Consider the following 21,615-nt stretch of genomic DNA (forward strand, 5'->3'; position numbering starts at 1 on the left):
ACAGCAACAATAATAACCCCATGGTGGCCGAGTGCAATATGGTTCCCAACCATCAAGGAGATGGCAGTAGCACCACCAATCCCGATCCCTCGGGAAGCAGTCCTACCAGCCGTCGGAAGCGCAAGCGATCTCCTCAGCAAGAATCCACTCTGGTCATTGACAGCATGGAGAATAAGAGGCGACGTAAAGATCTAGATGCAGGACTCTCACCATCCGCTATCACTCTACTAGATTCAGCAGGTGCCAACAGCAAAACACGTCGACAATATCTGCCAACTCAAGAGGCTTTCGCAGTATGGGCTCAACAAGAAGGCTTCGACCCTAGTACGCCAAATGCAATTGCTGTAGTTAACTATTTATGCCATGCGCGGATTATCTATTCTTGGAGTAGGAATACCACTCTTAACAAAAAATCAGCCATCTTAAAGCTTTACGACGACACATCCGTGATCACAGGCAATATCTACTTTCAGCGGTTCATGGCAGCAATGAAAAGTACTGGCGTATTTCAAATGGAGCACGTATCCGCACTCGACATTTCACCCATCCTTTCATACTTCCGCATGGAGGACAATGTGGATCTTGATATGCCTAAGCTCTCTCGCAAGCTCTGCTGGCTCTTAGGCGTTTGTGCGTTTCTCCGGCCAGATGATATCGGTTGCATCGATGTGTCAAAGTCAGAGACCAATGAAAAGGGTCTTCTCCTTACCATAGTCTTCCCTAAGGAGCGACGCGATGGGCAGCGCATCATAAAGTCGATCTTCGTAGGTAGACACCCTAACGACAAGAAAATTTGCCCAGTCGAGGCCTATACAGAATACACCAGACGGATAGCGGACACACCTCTCGAAATCGAGCACCACAAAGATCAGGATTATAAATTCAATCCTCTTATGCGCTTTGTGAAAGACAAGTCTAAAGTCCTTAGGGTCAGTACCATAGGCACTTTTATGAATGAAATCACACGTCGAATTCCAAATCTTCCGTCGAAACGACCTCCTCCAAAGCCACGCGCTATAGGATCAACCTTGGCAGCCATCGCTGGCGTATCAACCCAAGATATCATGGTTCAAGGGAATTGGTCGTCTGACAAGGTTTTCAACAAACACTACCGTGTTTCCCGCAAAACCAATTCAAATTTGACGACGTCTGTTTTTGGTTCGCTCTGAAGTCACATATGGACCATGGCTACGAGGATAATGATCTGGAAGTGCTACAAAGGACGCACTATCCTCATTATCAGAGTAGCCATGGGACATATGTCCCTCCCACACCTCCCTTTTCTTTTCACTCGTTACTAGATAGAGAGTAGATCAGAGCGAACGCTAGATTTTATTTATTTTATTTTTAGTTTTTTCTCGGTCAGAAGGAATAAAAAGAGGTCACACACATATGTCCCATGGCTACTCTGATAATGAGGATAGTGCGTCCTTTGTAGCACTTCCAGATCATTGTTGTAAAATTTAGGGGCAGATGCGGTAGGAGATTTAGGTCGTTTTGGTGGATTGTGAAGCCGGTCACTTCCAGCTGCAGATAGATAAAATAATTCTAACACAATAAAAAGAACACACACACTACTCAAAGACTGAACGAGAACAGTCAGTACTCAAATGGCTCTTGTGTAAAAGAACAAGGAGCCAGATTTTCCTGAGCTGTTGCTCGTTAAATAGTTGTTGGCAAACCCTCTCCACGTGACTAAAACTAAAACCAACAATATGGTCGATGGGCTCTTTCGATCATCGTTTATGAGCCTGCTCCGTCTGTGCCCTCCAAAAAGAGAAAAGAGAAAAAAAGGGGATTTGAAGGAATATGGCTGTTAACTCAACCCTTTCATACATGCCCTATCACAAATAACTCAGTCTTCTGGCTCTCCTATTACATAAGACCATTGCCATGAAGGATCGTAATACCGAGATTTTACTAGATCAACATTTTTTTTTTTTAAAGTTGCATAAACTGCAGAGAAAAATTTTTTTTGTTTCTGATGAATGCTTTGATACCGACCGAGGCGGCAGGCATGGGTAGCACGTAACCCGGCGCTTTGAGGCAAGGGTAGATTGCTTACCACCACCAGAGTTCCAGAGAAGACCTGAGACGATATCAAAGCCTATATCGATATTCAGAGGCGCCGTCGAGTATTCTTAAATGACTTTTTCGGCAATATTCACAGAGATGTTGAGAACTGCTGTGACAGTTGTAATCCCGAAACGCATGAGCCTCCACCGCCATTGGAGACCGGAGATGGCTGGCGCAGAATTCAGCAGAGCGACTAATCGAGATAGATCCTGGGGGGCGGTGGCCGGAAAACATCATATGGTACAAGAAATTACTGCTTGGAGAAATAGTGCGTTCAAGAACAACTTCAGTGGCCAATACCCATTATTTGACGAAGATATTGTCATGATGGACGGCATAGTTAAGCTTGCTAGCAAGAGCTCTGGTATTTTGACGCCAGAGCCGATTCTCTCTGCTATCCGTTGCCAGTTCCCTAAACTTGAATAACCACCAGCTCTGTAAAAATTATAATAGCAACCTTACTTTATCTGTTTGTCGCCTCACTATGTCTCAAGGCCATTTTCACCACTATATACCACGCTTCATGTAGGAGAGCTTCTCCCAACTGAAGTCTTCAAGCATTTCCCACCAAATACCTTAGGTGGCTTCACACAAGAGCCTTTTTAAAAGGCCCAGTGGAGAGCAAGGGAAATAGTGGAGGGGCTAGCGTGGGAAGCAGCAGGAAAGACAGCGGAAGGAAAAGCAGTGGGACCAGCAAAAGAGATAGCAGAGAAGGCGATAAAGAAGGCGGTCATGAAACCAAGGAGCAAAATCCCATCAGTGATTTCCCTATTTATATGCCCTATTTATGTGTATCGAGCATTGAAGAAAACAATCGCACAGAGTGGCGTTAGCAGAGTGTATGATCTTCAGAACATATATCGAGATATTGCTGCAGTTGATAGTATGGGGTTTGAGAGGGAGCTTGCCGAATCCGAGTACACCTCTGCGACGTTCATTCATAAGATCCGACCTGGCGGAGAACTACTGCTGACGCGGACTCAACTAGCAGACTTCAAGAGGTTCTTAGCCATCATGATGTACAGGAGCGAGTGCCGGAGGAAATAGTATTACGAGTGTCGATTTGATATTATGACACTTCTATCGATTCGAAAACACATGTCCCAAAACAATATTGACAGAGTTCAAGACGTATGGTTCGAGAATCTCAAATGGATCATCAAGACCCCTCACGACGAAATCATTAAGGAGAGCTCAGCTATCGATCCGAAAGGCGTCAAGACTCCCATGGATACTATGTTTGCTTTGAGCAAATATAAAGGACCTATTCACGTTGCGGAACTTATGGACTATTATAACTTAGTGTGGAACTACGTGTGTGTTTGGCAAGTGGAAGAAGACTCTAACTGACAAGTGCTTTGGTGCGTTCGAAGATGAGAATGCTATTCACTTCCACAACTTCCATGTTGTGTCTCCGAAATATATGGTCATCCTTGTGAACTGTCTTTACATGTGGGACCTTATGAAGACCGTGGGTCTCCGGAAGCCGTGGTCTGGAGGCGAGCTCCATGCCAATCCAGTTGTCATCTATACGAAAAAGCCTATGAGAGGCGCGGAAGACTTTACTCCAACAGACGTGTTCAAATACAAAAGGATTGTCGTCCCAAAAGAGAAGGTATATCTCGGCGGCAGTTTCATTTTGGGTGGAGGTACATAACATACATGTACAGGTCCTTGAGATACTACGATAAGACTAAGGAATCTTTATATACTCACAAATTTGGTTGCCGTTTCATGAAGCGCGAAGTATTAGAATATGACGACATTTTATTTTATGTATTTTTATTTCCAATGCATCTTATCCTGATGGGTGCGGCTCCTACACTATGGCTAGCTCGATGTAATAACAGTTCCTGCTGAGAAGAAAGAACGAAAACATAAAAAGGCAACTATCTGTGTGGATCAATAATGGATGGAGGATGGAGGAAGAAAGTAGTCTGTGTAAGTCTTTGAGGAAAGGGATGTGCCAGAAGCTAGCACAATAATATTTGTAGGGTTTTGACAACGTCAACACCATTTACAGTGGACATTGGTGTTAAAGAACACATGTTTAGTGCTATTTTACTATACCAACCCCTGCTTGTGTAGAGGATGTGTTTGCCAAGTAATCAAAAAATAAGCGGAGCGATGTTTGGTTGCTTTGAGGCATAAACCAAACAATAGATACTGTCATATTTATCCTTCGATCTTTATCCACTGCTGGGATAAACTATTGTAGAGGGAGAATGGGTACAGAACATCATGAAAGAGTTCTTTGTCCAAATAATCATCGGATCAATCTCCTTGGTGATGAAAGAGGGCTCTTGCTGATTATCCCCCGAAAGGAAAAAAAAACATCAAGAAGTAGAAAGGATTTCCACAAACAGATTTGATATGGAAAAAATGCTAACGTGTACGTTCCTGCGTTTGCTTGTATTCAGGTGCTATACTTTGAAATGTGCTATTTTTTTCTTTGAGCCAAGGATATATTCTATTATATCTTTGATGTCTCTATCGCCTCGCTCACTCAGCTTTTCTGTCTTTTTCTCTGTACTTCATACGGAATCAGGACAATCATCCCTACACTTGCATCGATTCACATTCTTTTTTCAATTGCTTCCTCCATTACTTCTTCGAACCCATCAATCATTGTGACTGTTTTTGAAGACGCGTTTATTTTATTTGCGCCACTGAACTTGGAATTAGTTTGACATACGTTAAGGTAATGGTGATAGCAGATAGTCATTTGAGGAGAGAGGCGAGTGTAGAGGTGTTGGCGGCTTGGAGCTCTCCACTCTTACATTTGATATTGTGTGCAATGTAAGCTAACCTGGGTTCTAAACACATTTAAGACCGGGCACTTAACTGGCGTGCACTTTCTCTATACCGACCTTGTTATAAAAGCGGTGCTCAGCTTTTATTCCGATTTATGGTGCAGAGTATGGAACTACTCGATGGTGTTCTGTTATTAACCATTTCTTTCTTTTTTTTCTTTTCTTTAGAAAATCAAACCAAATAGAAAAAAGAATCCTCCGAGATCTTGTGCGTTTCGATGAAGTTACTGTACGACACCCAAAAGTTACGAACTTCGCTTAACAAGGACGAGAAGGCTAAACGGGAAAGAGGCAAGATGGACACGTTTAAGAAAGATGGATATGAGTCTGTTAGCCTATACACCAAAAGGCTAATAGACATGTATAAATACGAATTTGGGATCAAAGCAGCAAAGGCGCTGTTTGGCAAGATTCCAGACGACTACAAGCTCTGTGATCTCAGACGTGTAAGGAATAAAAACTTTCGAGATTCCGCCGACAAGGGGTTAAATGAAGACGATAGCGAGCTTAATGAAGACGATAACAAGCTAAATGAAGACGGTGGCGAGCTGAATGAAGGCGATGGCGGATTGAATGGAGAAGATGACGAAGTAAATGGGGATAGTGAAGACGTTGACAAATCTAGTGCAGAGGATTGGATTTTTATTGGAGATGCAGAGATGTACAACCGCAACGACATTGTCGTAGCTGTAATCACTAAGAGCTTTGGCGATGAAACAGGCTCCAAGCGATACATCGGCTGCTTGAGTCACATTTTCAGGATCCCGCAAAGCAGATTGTGTCAATACATTCTCACATTCAACGCGCAAATATCCCCTTCCCAGAATATTAAGGTACTGATGTGGACGATTGAAAACCTTACGTCCTACAAGCGTGTTGTGAAAAGTCTTTCCGATGGGGATGCGATGAGGTCGATACCAGAGCTGTTCTTGAAAGGCCCTATGACAGACGCTAGCCCCCTTACAGACGATACTATAGATATTCAAGATGGTGTGCCCGAGTCGATGAACCCAATGCAGAAAATCGCGATATCAAGAGCAATCCAGGAGGATGGGGACAAGGTGGTACTGATTCAAGGCCCTCCTGGATGTGGTAAATCGACGGTGATCGCCGAAATAATCCATTTGCTTACCACCCATGACCGAGGTAACGCGGGGATGCGAGTCCTGGCGTGCGCACAGACGAACGTTGCTGTGGTAGATCTTGCATATAAGTATGTTACCACTAAAAAACCTAAGGACAAGTTTGCATGTGTTATGGATATGAAGCTACCCAAGATCACCGATAGCCGCAAGAGAGTCGTGCTCGAGCCATTTACAATTATCGCTCGATATCATCAAGTTGTCAATGCTGTGTTGCATACCGTCATACGCGTCTTTGGGCGTACCCCCACTGCGTGTCACGGGAGCACGACAAAGGATGGAGTTAAGAATATTGTGGCCGCCGATTTCAATGCGTGTGTGGAAAGTGGTTTAATCGAACTACTGCCTCAGAGAGTTCGCACTCTTCTGATGTTTACGCAGGCCGCGATAGGCGGCTCTACGCTGCCGCCTGACGCTTTGGCCCGGATGAAGCGCTTTGTTTCAGGAATGCGCAACGAACTTAAGCTCTTTTTTGAACCCATCGAGCTCGAGTCGTTGCTCGAACTTTGCAGTGTTAGTCAGCATACAGGCTCGTCGGCACGCCCTACACCTATACCTATTTACGAATGGGTGAAGCAAGCCCTCCTTGACGCAGCGTCTGTTGTATTTTGCACGATTAATATTGGGATATCGTTGACTTATAATAGACGCTTGGACAGTCTAGCGTATATCGTTGTCGATGAGGCAGGACAGGCACTAGAGCCAGATGTGGCTGCACTAATGTGTGTTGATTCATGCTTTCGTCGCCTTATCTTGGTTGGTGACCCAAAGCAGCTCCCAGGATATTGCGCATCCAACCGAGGCAAGCGCGAGATGATGGACCGCAGCCTCATGGAGCGTCTCCAGACATACCGACTGTGCCATTCTACACTTCTCGATGTACAATACCGCATGCACCAAGACATCTGTGCTTTTGTGTCCCGAACCTTTTACGATAACAGATTGACCTCCGACAAATCTATCCATAACAGGAGCCCTGTTACAGCACTACCAGCAGTTATGCACATTATGTTTAGGGGGTCTCAGGCGAGCCAGTCAAAAATCACGAAAACGAGTGTAGTGAATATCGATGAGGCTAGATACATTGTCGCCCATGTAATCAACGTGCTGTTGCCGTCCAGACGGAAGCAAGCCTCTTCAGCCAAGCCCGTGACTAAACCTGAGTCTGGATCAACATCTTATGCTGACATGGCGGCGAAACTCCCGCAAAAGATAGAGGCGCGACAACCTGCAGAAGCCGCCACGGTCTCTATTGGAATCATATGCATTTACAAACCACAAGCCAACGTTATACAATACCTTGTCGACAAGGCACTGCCCCAAAAATTATCTGAGTTCAATATAGTCGTTAAAACCATAGATTCATTCCAGGGGCAGGAGTGCGACGTTATCTATGTGGCGCTTACAAGAACTAACAAAATCAACGCTTTTATGGTCAATGCTAATCGCGTTAACGTGGCAATTTCGAGAGCTCGACACCACCTAATTGTAGTGGGAGATGCAAATCTTTCGCTGACAGGCAAACAAGGCGCCTCCTTATCATCCTACTGGCATAAGCTGTGTGTGGGCAGGAGATCCATGGTTATCGAACGAAAGCACATGAAGAACGTACCTCTGTACGAAGGACCTGAACACGTTGCTGCTATGAAGGCTGTGGCAATGCCAGTAACACCGACCACAGTCAAAGAGATCATAGCTAAGGCATTGGCTGCCACAACTCCTATTTGGGCCATTCATTATGAGAGGCTCAAGGTAGACCCGGAAATCCCGCAAGGAATCCATATACTCGAATATGTTGTGCAAGCGCTGGCTAGTGGGGACTTTGACGCGGGAGATGGCGGTAGAACAACTAGACCTTTATTCCGCAAACAAAAAGGAGCATCCCTGTTCTTCGTTACCTCGGTGTGTGATACAGTGTGCCTTGCGTGGACCGTGGTGGTGCACGGGCACCGCCAGGCCATTGAGCTTCTTGGCATCGGAGACAAAACATTCATCGAGAAGAAGGTCTGGCCGCTGCTCCGCCACGACATCAAAGAGCAACCAGAATGGAAGCTCTCTGCGTCTATGAGTCTGTGGTCGTCTGGTATAAGCGTAGACCTCTCCAAGGATATGCCAAAAAGTACGTCGTTGCTCTATGTGCCTGCAGATGTAGATGTTCCTGCCGCTGACTTATTGGCGGATGTACCAGAAAATGCACATCTTTTGAACGATCGCGACCATACTAAGCTCATGGCGTCCATGAGGTCCAGACCCATTATGATTCTTGGAGGTGGGGGTACTGGCAAGACGGAGTGTATGCTGGATATGATCGAGCAGCAACTGGACATGGATACAGACTATGACAACATGCAGCTTTATTTGGGAGCAACAGATTCGTTAGCCAACTGGTCGTCGGTGAGGCTACTAAAACGGAAGAGTATAACGGAACAGGGCTTTAGGATGGTATCGTTCACCAGTCTTCCATCTCTACTCACAAAGCTCTACATGTCGAGTAGCGCCATACGCGGGAGGCTCTTTGTGGATCGTAACGTATTTAGATCTGAATATATGGATGCCATGCCTGCAATGGTCCGCAGTATTGGCGCCGATGAGCTCTACGATACTATCCTCGCACGCATGGATATAGAGGCACACAACAGTACTAGGTTCCTTAGGTCAGAGCACAAGACAGCGCACAAGGTGTACAAATCGATCAAAGCATCGCGTGGCCATATCGATGCTTACGATCTTCACGCACTTGTCAAACGAGACCCGCAACGATTAGTGGCTATGGCATCGAAGATAGCACGCATCTACTTAGATGAGGTCCAAGATATATCATGGACAATGTGGTCCGTAATCGAGATAATGCTCTCTGCACGCACCTCGAGCGTGGTGTGTGCTGGTGATTTTACACAGCGACTTACACCAGGGATTTCAGTCAATGGCATAAAGACGCTTATCTATAAACACCTCCCCAAGAGTATGGAGACCATTAGATTTAAGACAAATTATCGATCGGACCCTAACATTATATCGCTCGCAAACCGTATCCAATCGTACACCCACATGAGAGAACACGCAATGGAACCGTCTCTCTATTCTAAGGAAAGCAGCAACTCCGTGACACTGGTAGAGATACAGGACATCGAGCATGAAAATGTAGCCGATGTGTTGCGCTATATCGGAGTACCATCCAACAACTACAGAGCTGCGATCGTCACATCGTCGTCATGGGCACATCGGCTTCGTGAGACTTTGGGTAAATCTCACAATGTCTTTAGTGCTTACGAATGCAAGGGTCTCGAGTTCGACCTTGTTGTGTGTTGGGATCTCTTCAACCCAAGCATGGGTGTAAAAACGTCGACTTTAAGGCATAACATGGGAGCTTCCACCTTAGATAAGGGTAATATTGAGGAAGACGAGAACTTTGAGATATACTTGAACCACCTCTACGTAACCGTTACAAGGGCACGCAAGCATCTTATAGTGGTCGTCCCACCGTGTGATAGAACCAGTATTATGATCAGGGCACTCGGGATTAACGATGTCGTCCATTACAGCGAGGTCCAGGAGCGTGGACCTCTGCCTGAAATTATCATTCCAATAGATGAGCTCAGTGTGTCTGACGATCTAAGAATGGCGATTGTAATGAGAGAGAGAGGCTTGCTTCAGCAGGCCCTCAACGTCTTTGAGCAGAATGGCGACGCTGCACAAGCAGGGTTTACAAGAGCTCTAATCCACCGAAAAGAGCACAGGCTTCGCGGGGAAGATCACGAGATCCAGCTTTGTATTTCTGAGTGTTACGGAGTGATCGAGGAATTGCACCAGTCGACAGAGAGTGTTCTCAAAATCGAGGATGTAAAGCTATTCCTTGCCCAGGCACTGGTCGCTGATAAGCAGTATGCTGAAGCCTGTTTGCTTTACGAAGACCTGGAGATGGAAGATGAACTGGTCGCGTGCCTAATCGAGGCAGTCGAATCAAAGTCTGAAGATGTAGCGCAGCTACAAGACCTTGTATCCGATCAAGCTGTAGCTATATGGGAGCATTTCAAGGACAACAATAGATACGCAAGATTTGTTATTGCGTTAATGCTGATATTCAAATCTTCGCCTGTAGATATAGTCCAGTCGATGCTCTCGCACATTCCATCCAAGACAGGGCTTATTATGATGCATAACTCCCTGGTAGAGGCCAATAAAAGCGTATCTCCCATATGGGAAGTATTCCGAAGAAGAAAGTCGCTGCAGATTGGCCCCGGGTCAGAAGAGTCGGAGGAACTGACATTTTTAGAATGGAGCTCATTGCGACGCCTCGATGGCCGGCACGCTAACAAAGACTTGGGTTACATTATGTCTGCTCATTGCTTGCCAAACTATCAGTCGTTAATGGCATGTCTGTTTGTTGGGCCTAGAAACAACATGACCACCGACATCTTGTCACTCCATATCCAATCGGGTGCTATGCTAAAGGTGTGTCGATCGCTGGAAGTGCCTTTGAAGCATGTGGCAATGAAGATGAGCGAACTCTCGTGCCCCCTCCCAGATTTTATGACACTTCATTCCCAAATAAGCGAAGAAGAGTCAAGGATGCACCTGCTTGCCGAGGCGTACAAGATGCATAAGCTCAAGATGAGGGGTAGCGAGCATCAACTCACGCTCTTTAGATGGTGTGCAAAGATGAGTGGGGGTACGGATATTATCGAGATGATCTGCGCCGTGCTTAGAGAAGACAAAGAGATGTTGCTCGGCATTTACATTCCAGGAAACACTGCAAACGCAACACAGAAAGCACTACTTCGTCTGTTACACGAGAGGTGACCACAGGTGCGCTGGGTTAGGCTTATCTGGCCGTAGACCTATCCAGTATTAAATATCTTAAGTGATTTACATCGTTTTAAAATAAAACACTCTGATTCTCCCTTCTCCCTGGTATATTATGAAATGTGGGCTTACGAATGTTTCGAGTTCTTTTATTTTTTTTTTTTATTTTTTAATGAAGCCTGCTATCTATCTGGTTTCGAATAGAAGGATGCGTTGAATGTTGTCTTCTAGTGAAATATTATGTCTTTGAATAGGAGATAGAAGATTGCGAAAGTCTTTGATGGGAAAGGATGTGCCAGGGAATAACACGATAATATTCTGTAGAGCTTCAACAACATCAGCCAGCACTTACGATATAACCAGAACCAGAATTGATGTTTAAAGTACACATGTTTAATGCTATTTACTCTACCAACTCCTTGTATATAAGATGAACTGGTTAAGTAACCAAAAAAAAAAAATAAGCTCTGTCAATTGCTGGGGCTGGGACAAACTGCTGCTGAGGAGATCGTCTCTCGCCCTTATTTCTCATTTTCCATGGGGGCTCTAGCTGACTATCTCCCGAAAAAATAAAAATAAATAGTAGAAGGGGTTTCAGTTTGTTATATATGCTTGTAAGCGTTTCATGTTTTGCTTGTGTGATACTCGAAGCAAGTAGACAGGAGTGGAAAAAAGGCTTAAATACACACTGCTGTGCTTAGAAATGTGGGTATTTATTACTTCGCCAATTTTTTTAAGAGACAGCTTTGAGCCTATATAACCTAGGATATTTTTCTCTATACCCTCGCTTCTCCCATTACCCCACCTGCTCATCTCTTCTGGATTGTTTTTTGTTTCTTCATACGGAACCAAAATAACCATTCCTGCACTTGCACCAATCCATATCCAACACAAGAAACTTCAGTAGTTACTTCAATTTCAAAAAGTAAACAGCTCATATCAAGCATGATCCGGTTCATTGATAAACTCGGTTCTTTTCATACTCACACGCAAAAAAAAATAAAATAAATCCCGCTTTTGTTAGATGGATCCTACACTTTTACCTGACCCAGCTTCTCGTTCCGGAATTGGGTCATTTTACAGCTGGCTCTTAAACCAAAAAAGATATGACATCAACCGTTTGGCGATGCAAGACTATCCTACATGGGCAAAACGAGTGGTTCATGCTGAACGCAAGCGATACAAAGACAAAGGAACAGATAGACCAACAAAAGCTGATAAAAAAAAAGTTCTGGATTTCGGTGAAGGAGTTGGCTCACAATCGCCACAACCAAACGATAATCAGCAAGGGTCAGTTGATAGTAGTCAGCAGCCGCCCACAGAACTGGAAGAGGAAAAGAAAAAAGAGAAAGGGCCAGGTCAAGGGGAATATGATGCTGAATACCTTCATATGCATGTTGCGGAGAAAGCAACATACGATATCATCTATGATAAAAACCTTCCCAGGCATACTAGGCCGTACCGTTTACAGAACTTCTGGGGACACTTTGTCTGTAAAACAGAGGAATGCGAGGAAAAAGAATGGATATCAGCCATCATCGCCAGTCGCCTGGTTTTTTCCAGGTCCGATAATTCCTACAAGGTCATACTTCATGCTCAGAAGTGCAGACAATGCGAACGCTATGCCAAACCTATTGTGGATCCGGAGGCCTATGCTCAGCGGGTGGTCTTTGTTTTGGACTTGTGGCTGGGCCTTAGAGAAAGGATAGAGTCCACTGAATCTGGACTCAAAACCAGGGGTCCTCATGATATCAATCGCTGCCATGGATGCGCGGTAGGCGAGTGTAAAAATGCACTAGAGGAGTGAAGGACTTATCTTTGTCATACAATAGCTCTGGTATTAACAGATACGAGAATTAAATAAAATAATAAAAGATGAAAATGAAAACATATTCTAGAACTCTAAGTATCCTCAAGTTGCCTTCAATAGATATTAGACACCAATATGTCTCTCCTCAGTTCGTTTGTCACCTCTCCTCTTCATTATAAAGGTAGGTTAAACTGCTTGTAATTGAATTAAAAGTAACCATGAGAGACTGCTTTATTGTATAACAATCATTGCTTCTTCCTTCTTCCTTCTTCCTTTACTTTATGACATAGAATATGAAGATGTTCGATGATGCACCTGTCATTAACCATTTTTTTACTTTTTTTTAGAGGATCAGAACCATGGTGAGAAATGCGAATCCCAGGAGCAGTTATTTTCACCAGTACATCAAAGCCCAAAGATCTTTTTTCACCTTTGAACTTGATTAATATATGTTTTAGTGATGGAGCATGTATGATTTATACCCTGATACAAAAGATGTTTTTTTTTTGGCAAATACATCGGTTCACATGGCGAAAACCATTGATCTCAAGAGCCAAAAAGTAAAACCCGAGAACCTGATGCAAGGACAGAATTCTGTGCCGCCTTCTGCCTAAATGAGACTTCATTGGTTACACCAGCAATTTTGATATCGCTTTTGAAGGCGAGGAATAGTTGGATTCGAGATTTTAAGGGCTGCGGCTCCGATACATGGAGTTCTGCTGCTTCTCGGGCACCAGTAGTTCCAAGAAGGGCTTTTACCGAGTGGATGGAACAGGTGATTATTGACTATACTCTACCTATTTCAAGTATTTGTAGCAATTTCTTCATTTACCATTCCCAATCTTTGCCCCAGCATCCGCAGCTCGCCCCTTCTCATTCTGATGTGCTCTCGTCATCGGTGGTAGAGTCATCAGAAATGCTTACTACTGAGTCATCATCGCCCAGTACCAATATATCCCGTTGCCAGAATGGTAAGAGCGAGTCATCATACTCTACTCCAAAGAACTTGAACAAGTAGCAGAAGTGACTTGAAGGCCGGATCAAAGCACAGTGAGTAGAGGGCTCAATCAATCTAAGGTGATAGGATTCAGCGAGGCGTTGTATTTCATTATGTTGAGGCTGTCAATCTTTATGACGGTTACGACGCCGCTATTGGCGGATCTTAGCCTGAGTCATGCTGCGCCGCAAAGGATGCGCTTATTTTTCGGGTCTACGAGCAGAGTCTGCGCCTCCAAAATGTATTAAGAGCAACATCTATATCTGAAGAGAGAGCGAACACATACTACTCCAACAACCCAGGATGATCGTAATATCATGTCGATACTTGTTTTTGGGATTTCTGATGTTCAGAGAACGCATCGAACCTTTGGTCAAAACTTTATACAACCACATTGATGCAGATGATTGTTTGCACGGGTTGTTAGGCTTTTAGGCATGTTTCATCCTGTCATCCTGCTGTACCACCTTCAAATTATGCGCATATGTGCATACACATTTGACATTTTAAAATTAATCGGATATTCAAGGAATTGTTCAAGTATTTACCGAGTAAGGCATTGAAGGAGAAGGATAAATGTATCATATGGTAGTACATCAAGTATAGCAATGCCAACACAAACATAATAAAGAGTGTTCGTAAGCAGTGCTGTGCTGGATTGCAATAACACTGAATATGTTGTGTGCACCCTGTGATCTTGTGGAACCAAATTGTTCATCTTATTTATGCCATTAATGCATTTGAAGAGCTGCATTGCCAAGAGTAAGGAAATCACAGAGCCTGAGTTTTGTAGAAATGTATCATGTTGATACTTTGGCAATGGTCTAATGACTATTACATTGAAACCTTAAACATCAATGTATAAAGGCAAAGAACAGCTGTGTGAAATATTTATGGGACTCAAAATTGTATAAAGGGCCTATCATTTCTCTCAACTTCAAAACTAATTACCCATACACCTATTCCATTCGATAATTAAGTAAAAGCCATCTTACTTCATCTGTTTGTCGCCATTATGTCTCAAGATCAGTTCCATCACTATATACCACGCTTCATATTGAAGAGCTTCTCTGATAACTTCCAACTGAAACCTTCAAGTATTTTCTCACCAAATGCCTCAGGTAACTTCACAGAAGTGCCTTTTTCAAAAGGGCCAGTGGGGAGCAAGGGAAATAGTGGAGGGGATAGCGTGGGAAGCAACAGGAAAGGTAACAGAAGGAAAAGCAGTGGGATCAACAAAAGAGATAGCAGAGAAGGCGATAAAGAAGGCGGTCATGAAGCCAAGGAGCAAAATCCTATTATTGATTTTCCTATTTATGTGTATCGAGCGCTGGAGAAAACAATCGCACAGAGCGACGTTAGCAGAGTGTATGGTCTTCAGAACATGTACCAGGACATTGCTGAAGTCGATAGTATGAGGTTTGAGAAGGAGCTCGCCAAGTTGGAATGCACCTCTGCGACGTTCATTCATAAGATCCGATCTGGCGAAGAACTACTGTTGACGCGGACTCAACTAGCAGACTTCAAGAGGTTCCTAGCCATCATGACATACAGGAGTGAGTGCCGAAGGGAACAGTATTACGAGTGTCGATTTGATATTATGACACTTCTATCGATTCGAAAACACATGTCCCAAAACAATATTGACAGAGTTCAAGACGTATGGTTCGAGAATCTCAAATGGATCATCAAGACCCCTCACGACGAAATCATTAAGGAGAGCTCAGCTCTCGATCCGAAAGGCGTCAAGACTCCCATGGATACTATGTTTGCTTTGAGCAAATATAAAGGACCTATTCACGTTGCAGAACTTATGGACTATTATAACTTAGTGTGCAACTACGTGTGTGTCTGGCAAGCGGAAGAAGGGTCTGAATTTATCCTAACCGACAAGTGCTTTGGTGCGTTCGAAGGTGACATGGGTGTATGCTTCCACAACTTCTATGTTGTGTCGCCGAAATATGTCGTCGTTCTTGTGAACCGTCTTTACATGTGGGACCTTATGAAGACCACGGGTCTCCGGAAGTCGTGGTTTGGGGATGAGCTCCATGCCAATCCAGATGTTATCTATACGAAAAAGCCTATGAGAGGTGCGGAAGACTTTACTCCAACAGACGTGTTCAAATACAAAAGGATTGTTGTCCCAAAAGAGAAAGTGTATCTCTGTAACAGCATCCTTTTGGATGCTAGTCCCAAGTATATAACATACAAGTCCGATATCTCCATGTACAGATCTTTAAGATACTACGACAAAACTAAGGAAGATCTGTTCACCTTCAAATATGGTTACCATGTCCTAAAGCGCGAAGTATTAGCTAATCTCAAGGCAAAGGTGAATAGAACACATTGCTCCTAGGCCCTTCTCGAAGGACTTTTCTAAGACATTACATTTTTTCCTCCTCTCCTCATAAACAAAGGTTGTAGTTGTTGAAAACAGCTTGGTGAAAATAAAATAATAGGCCTTTCAGCCATTGCTAAAAAAGAACCAGTACCAAAGTTTAGGAGAGGGTCAATTAAGTTATAGAGTCAGTTTTTTTTTTTTTTAGTGTTTCTTCCTGAATGGTACAGCTTTGCAGCGTGGGCCAACTTCAGAACAACTTCGAGATCATCAGGTTCCTCTGCATTCCTTTAGTGAAATTTGGCCTGTCGCCATCAAGCATTCCCTTTGATATTTATCCGAGGTTAACCATTCATTTCTGTAAGTCAGTGACTATGGTGATAAGTATATTAGGCGCTACAATAGATATTCTCTTAAGAGAGCAAGAAAACGTAAAATATGGTCACATATATGAGCCTACAACTAATAGAGGATAGAAGAAAAGAAAAGACTACAAGAGTCCCAGATGGGTAGCGCAGTGCCAGACAGTGCCACTTCTCTCGTATTGAGGAACAGTTGATTAAATAAAAAGCGAAACAATGTCAGGTAAACAGTTGTCGACCATTGCTTAATGTCATACAAAACACCAGTAGATGGAATAAACAAGGTGATTGGCACAAAATAGGAGGAAAGGCCCAGGCTCTACTTTTTATCCCCCGAAAAAATACAAGCTGCTATCTCACCACATGCATACAGGTTGTGTTCTAATGTCCTTATTTAATAAACACACCAACACTAAGATGGCTCCAAGCAAAAAATCTAAGCACGGAAATGGGTTTAAATACACACAGATGCTGTGCTTGTTTGTTTGTATATGCCAAAGTAATCAAGGTGCTGTAGCACTTGAAAATGTGGGCTTTTCTTGCTTCGCCAAATCTTATTTTTTTACAGATGACTTTTGACCCTATAAAAACCTGCTACATGTAACTTGTTATATCCCTGTCGCCCCTTTCATCTCGCTCCCTTCATTTCTTTAGCTTGTTCTCTATTCTTCATACGGGGTCAGGGGATCATCACCACACTTACATCGATACACATTCAACACAAGGCACGTCAACAACTACTTCGATTTCTAAAAGTAAGCAGCCCACATCAAACACAGACCCTGTTCATCGATCAAAGTCAGCTCTTTCAGTACTCACAAGTAAAAAAAAAAAAAAAAAAAAAAAAAAAAGGATACCCTCTTATATTAGATGAATCCCGCGAATTTGCCAGCCCAAGCTAATCGCACCAGAATTGGTTCGTTTTACAGCAGGGTCTGGAGGCTAGTTGACTTAGATGACTTATTGGAGCAAGACTATCCAACCTGGGCAGGAAATGTGATCCGAGCAGAACGCAATCGACGCATACATATGGGAACAGAACCGCCAACAAATTTTGAAAGAGTTTTAATCCTGGATTTCGCTGAAGAGCTCACTAATGATTTATTCGAACCAGGTGATAACCAACCGGAACAGGCAGAGTTTGATGGTGAATATCTTCATACGCACGTTGCTGCTGTAGCATCATACGACATCGTCTATAATAATACTCTTTGTAGGAATGATAAAAAGCTTTCCAAAGCAAACAAAAATGTCAAGGGGCGTTTCGTCTGCGGAACTGAGAGATGCGGGAACCGTGAATGGGAGTCATCTGTTATCGCCACCAACCTGAGGTTTTCTAAGGTTGGCAACTCCTACAAGGCCACGCTTCATGCCCAGCAGTGCAATCGATGCGAAAAATATGCAGAGCCTATTGTTGAGGTGGAAACCTATGTTGAACGGGTAGTCTACATGTTGGACCTATGGATGGGTGTTAGAGAAAGGGAGAAGCCCTCTGAAACGAATAGAAGAGCCAGACGTCCTCATGATAGGTCTCGCTGCCATGGCTGTAAAGTAGGCGAGTGCCCAAATGTAACAAGAGGAAGGAGGAGGAGGTCATGATAGACCTTGGTTCCTTAGTTGAGGGGAAAATTTAAAAAAAAATTCCCTATTGCTACTCCTATGGAGCATAACACGCAGAGGCCAGTAATGAAACAGTTGCAAATCAGCCTCTTATCAAAGTAACATTAGAATGAGCAGTTGATCCACTATCTTCTGATTGCAAGCCAGGACAAGTCAGAGAGTGTAAATATCAGGCTTTATTATCATTATTATCATTATTATCATTATCATTATTATCATTATTATCATTATCATTATTATCATTATTATTTTTTAACCGCCTCCTTTAACAATGAAATGAAAATAAAGGTTTGTTAGGAGGGCAAAGGACAATGCTTTTTTTTTTTTTTTAAGCATCAGCATTGACCTCTGTCAGCCAGCAGTAACGCTGCCTGAAGTTCAGTATTTCCGAGTATGCGCTCCGTTGAAGATATACTCCAACCAGAAAGACACTTGTCAATATGAAAAATCGTAAACAACTGGATAAGATTTTTAAATGATTGCAGCTGAGTTACATGGAGCTTTGCCACTTTCCGGGCATCAGTTCTTATAAAAAAAATAAATATTACTACTGAGTGGATGCCAAGAGATAATTGACGATTATATTGAATCTGCATTGTAAGTGTCTTATTTGTTACTAGAAGAAAGAGAAAGGCGAGGGATCATGCTTTATTCGAAGGATTTAGATGGAGTGGCAAAAACGACTTGGAACCACTATAACGCACAATTAGCGAGCGACTCTGTTTGTCAGAGCAGAATTGGGCTCTTGCTTTATATCCCCGAATAATACAAGATTTATTTTGACAAACAATTTGTCGAACGAATGTTTAGATTACTGTCCTTGTTAATACTCATCAAAATTAGAAAGGATCGCAGCAGGCTGTGCTTGTGAAGTTCTGTCCAATTACAGCGCTTTGACTAGGCCTATAAATGAAGAATCACGTGTTGAATTGTAATCAAGACACAAACCTAAATTTGGGCCACTTAGACTAAGTTCCAACCGGGGACCAAGAAATCGCTGCAGATTGGATTGCACAAAGAGTCAACTGTGATGTTCATGTTTGTTATTTAATAATTGTTGCATCTTTGTTTGTGATGCTAACAGGAGCGTGAAAGCCTCGGATAGAATATGGAATACTAAGACGACAAAGGACGTCTTTACGTCCATTATCCGAGCCAGCAACCCTCTTGTCCCGCCACACCCACCCTCATCTTCTACGAGCTTTAATAAAAGATTGATTACACAGGAGAGGGTTGCTAGCATAGGAAGGATAATGAACATTCAAAGATGCTGTGCTCAAAAATGTGGGCTCCCATTTCCTCGCCATTTTAATTTTTGCACGAATGACTTCTGAACCTATAAAAACCGATCGCTTCCTTCATCTTGCTTTCTCTTCTCTTTTGGTTTGTTTTTTATCCTCTATACGAAGTCCAGAACAACCATCTTCTCCCACACAAACATCAGAACAAATCCAACACAAGGAATCCCCAGTAGCTACGTCGGTTTCAAAAATGTAAATAGCTCATATCAGACATTATCTAGTTCATCGATCAAAACCAGCTTTTTTCGTACTCACACGCAAAAAAAAAAAAAAAAAAAAACACTTTCACTTATATTAGATGAACCCCACGAATTTACCTGAGCAAGCCTCCCGTTCCATAATTGGTTCATTTTACAGCAAGGTCTGGAGGGTAAACAGGCATGACTTGAATCATTTGTCGGTGAAGAAATATCCGACTTGGGCAAGACGAGTGATCCATGCTGAACGCAGTCGACGCAAGAACAATGAAACAGATGAACCAACAGCCGCTGAAAAGAAAATAGTTCTGGATTTCGGTGAAGGAATCAGTGTGCAACTGTTCCAACCAAGTGGCAATCAACAAGAGCCAGCCAATATCCAGCAACCTCAGCCAAGCGAGAAGCAACAAGAGCCAGTCGATATCCAGCAGCCACAGCCAAGTGAAAATCAACAAGGGTCAGTTAATAATCAGCAATCCCAACCAAGTGAGAAGCCAGAAGGACCAGTTAATGATCGGCAACCCCTGACAAGTGAGAAGCAACAAGGAGCAGTTAATAATCAGCAAACTCAGCCAAGAAAGAAGAAAAGAGGATCAGTTAAGAAGCAGCAATCCCAACCAAGTGGGAAGCAACAGGGACCAGACAATAATCAGCAATCTCAACCAAATGAGAAACAACAAGGATCAGTTAAGAACCAGCGACCCCAACCAAGTGGGAAGCAACAAGGATCAGTTAATAATCAACAATCCCAACCAAGTGAGAAGCAGAAAGGATCGATCAATAATCGGCAACCTCAGCTAGGGAAGCAACAAGGATCAGTTAATAAGCAGCAATCCCAACCAAGTGATAATCAACAAGAACCAGTCAATGATCAGCAACTGTCCATCGAACGGGAAAAGGAGGAGTTTGATGGTAAATATCTTCATACACATGTTGCAAATGAAGCATCATATTATATCGCCTACGACGAAACTCTCTGCAGGGATGATATCAGGATTTTATGCAAAAAAAAAGATATAAAAAATATACCCGTGTGGGGACACTTTGTCTGCAAAACAAAGAAGTGCAAGGGACGTGAATGGAAGTCATCTGTTATCGCCACCAACCTGAGGTTTTCTAAGCTTGGCAAATCCTACAAGGCCACGCTTCATGCCCAGCAGTGCAGTCGATGCGGAAATTATGCAGAGCCTATTGTTGAGGTGGAAAACTATGTTGAACGGGTAATCTCCAGATTGGACCGGTGGATGGGTGTTAAAAGACATACAGGAGACAAAGAAGAGAGAAAAAAATCCAAACGTCCTCATGATATGTCTCGATGTCATGGATGCAAAGTAAGAGAATGTCCATACAATGGGGAAGAGGAGGAAGACGAGCGTCCAGAGATATTTTTCAGATTTTTAAATTCGAAATAACATCCTCCGTTTTGACAGAAAGAAACCTTTACAAATAATTCTTTTCAAATTGAATTTTTAAAAATATGTTAGTCGCGACTTTTAGGCAAAAAAAAAAAAAAAATCCAGATGACTCTAATGCACATTAGCCAGCCCGCGATGAAGCAATGGCTGATTGGATGATGCTCAATTATAAAACTAATCACCTGTCAAAACGACAGAATGGAATGATCTACGTGCATTTCAATTGTGTACCATGACAGGAATTTTTTTAAAATTTGTTCCTTGAAGAGCACTAACTTGGAAAACAATGATAAATTTAAAAGCGTTTTGATTAAAATGGTGAAAATCCTCTTCTCTTCACCCATTAAATCTTTACCTTTGTGGTGAGATGAGTATTTGGAGGAGCGTGTTGGTTCAAAGGATACTATGGTCATGGTCCAACTCACCAACATCTTCATAAGAGCTGGTACCCAGGAGGTGGCAGAGGTCCATGACAGGTGCCCCTTCTGTCTCATTAAGGCCCTTACGACGAAGTCAAGTCAAGAGGGTAGCGTTCTGGTTTCAAGTGCTAGATACCACTCTCTCCGGGGCCTTAGTGTTTAACGTAGGACTGTTTTGACATCACTCACACTCTGGCTCTGACTGGCTGTGGAGTCCTTTCCCTTTTTCTCTTCTCTCTCTTTTTTTCCTTTTTTTACTCTCACTCTACGTTAACTATTTTGTATTCTGGCTTAAGCGAAACAAACTGCCTCAAACTGCCTC

The 21,615-nt window shown here is 43.1% G+C and overlaps 6 protein-coding genes across 6 annotated transcripts; all 6 read left to right on the forward strand.

Moving 5' to 3' along the window:
- Positions 1-2,145: 2,145 nt before the first annotated feature.
- Positions 2,146-3,733, forward strand: BCR41DRAFT_399696 (hypothetical protein; the record flags this gene model as incomplete). Its single annotated transcript, XM_022029084.1, has 4 exons — positions 2,146-2,440; positions 2,876-3,095; positions 3,198-3,291; positions 3,380-3,733. 4 exons carry the CDS (start codon positions 2,146-2,148, stop codon positions 3,731-3,733), a joined length of 963 nt encoding a protein of 320 aa, XP_021878051.1.
- Positions 3,734-5,248: 1,515 nt separating this feature from the next.
- BCR41DRAFT_388902 (P-loop containing nucleoside triphosphate hydrolase protein) lies at positions 5,249-11,038 on the forward strand (the record flags this gene model as incomplete). The annotated part of the gene is made up of 2 exons (XM_022028059.1): positions 5,249-10,700; positions 11,013-11,038. 2 exons carry the CDS (start codon positions 5,249-5,251, stop codon positions 11,036-11,038), a joined length of 5,478 nt encoding a protein of 1,825 aa, XP_021878052.1.
- Positions 11,039-12,305: 1,267 nt separating this feature from the next.
- BCR41DRAFT_326469 (hypothetical protein) lies at positions 12,306-12,623 on the forward strand (the record flags this gene model as incomplete). The annotated part of the gene is made up of 1 exon (XM_022021619.1): positions 12,306-12,623. A coding segment is annotated over one exon (318 nt), but the record flags the coding sequence as incomplete, so codon positions are not given.
- A 1,975-nt stretch (positions 12,624-14,598) lies between these two features.
- On the forward strand, positions 14,599-16,054 carry BCR41DRAFT_360177 (hypothetical protein). The gene has a single exon (XM_022025317.1). The coding sequence runs from the start codon at positions 14,657-14,659 to the stop codon at positions 15,995-15,997; it is 1,341 nt and encodes a 446-aa protein (XP_021878054.1). The 5' UTR covers positions 14,599-14,656; the 3' UTR covers positions 15,998-16,054.
- Positions 16,055-17,589: 1,535 nt separating this feature from the next.
- Positions 17,590-17,904, forward strand: BCR41DRAFT_283549 (zinc-binding domain-containing protein; the record flags this gene model as incomplete). Its single annotated transcript, XM_022020256.1, has 1 exon — positions 17,590-17,904. A coding segment is annotated over one exon (315 nt), but the record flags the coding sequence as incomplete, so codon positions are not given.
- A 1,278-nt stretch (positions 17,905-19,182) lies between these two features.
- On the forward strand, positions 19,183-20,938 carry BCR41DRAFT_160254 (zinc-binding domain-domain-containing protein). Its single transcript, XM_022019651.1, has 2 exons — positions 19,183-19,454; positions 19,561-20,938. Exon 2 carries the CDS (start codon positions 19,561-19,563, stop codon positions 20,869-20,871), a length of 1,311 nt encoding a protein of 436 aa, XP_021878056.1. The 5' UTR covers positions 19,183-19,454; the 3' UTR covers positions 20,872-20,938.
- Positions 20,939-21,615: the final 677 nt, after the last annotated feature.

The sequence above is a fragment of the Lobosporangium transversale genome, assembly GCF_002105155.1.
Source record: "Lobosporangium transversale strain NRRL 3116 chromosome Unknown BCR41scaffold_41, whole genome shotgun sequence".
NCBI lineage: Eukaryota > Fungi > Mortierellomycota > Mortierellomycetes > Mortierellales > Mortierellaceae > Lobosporangium > Lobosporangium transversale.

What these genes read in the sequence shown, in the direction of transcription:
- BCR41DRAFT_360177 (XM_022025317.1), top strand. Translation starts at nt 14,657, where the DNA reads ATGTCTCAAGATCAGTTCCATCACTATATACCACGCTTCATATTGAAG.
- BCR41DRAFT_160254 (XM_022019651.1), top strand. Translation starts at nt 19,561, where the DNA reads ATGAACCCCACGAATTTACCTGAGCAAGCCTCCCGTTCCATAATTGGT.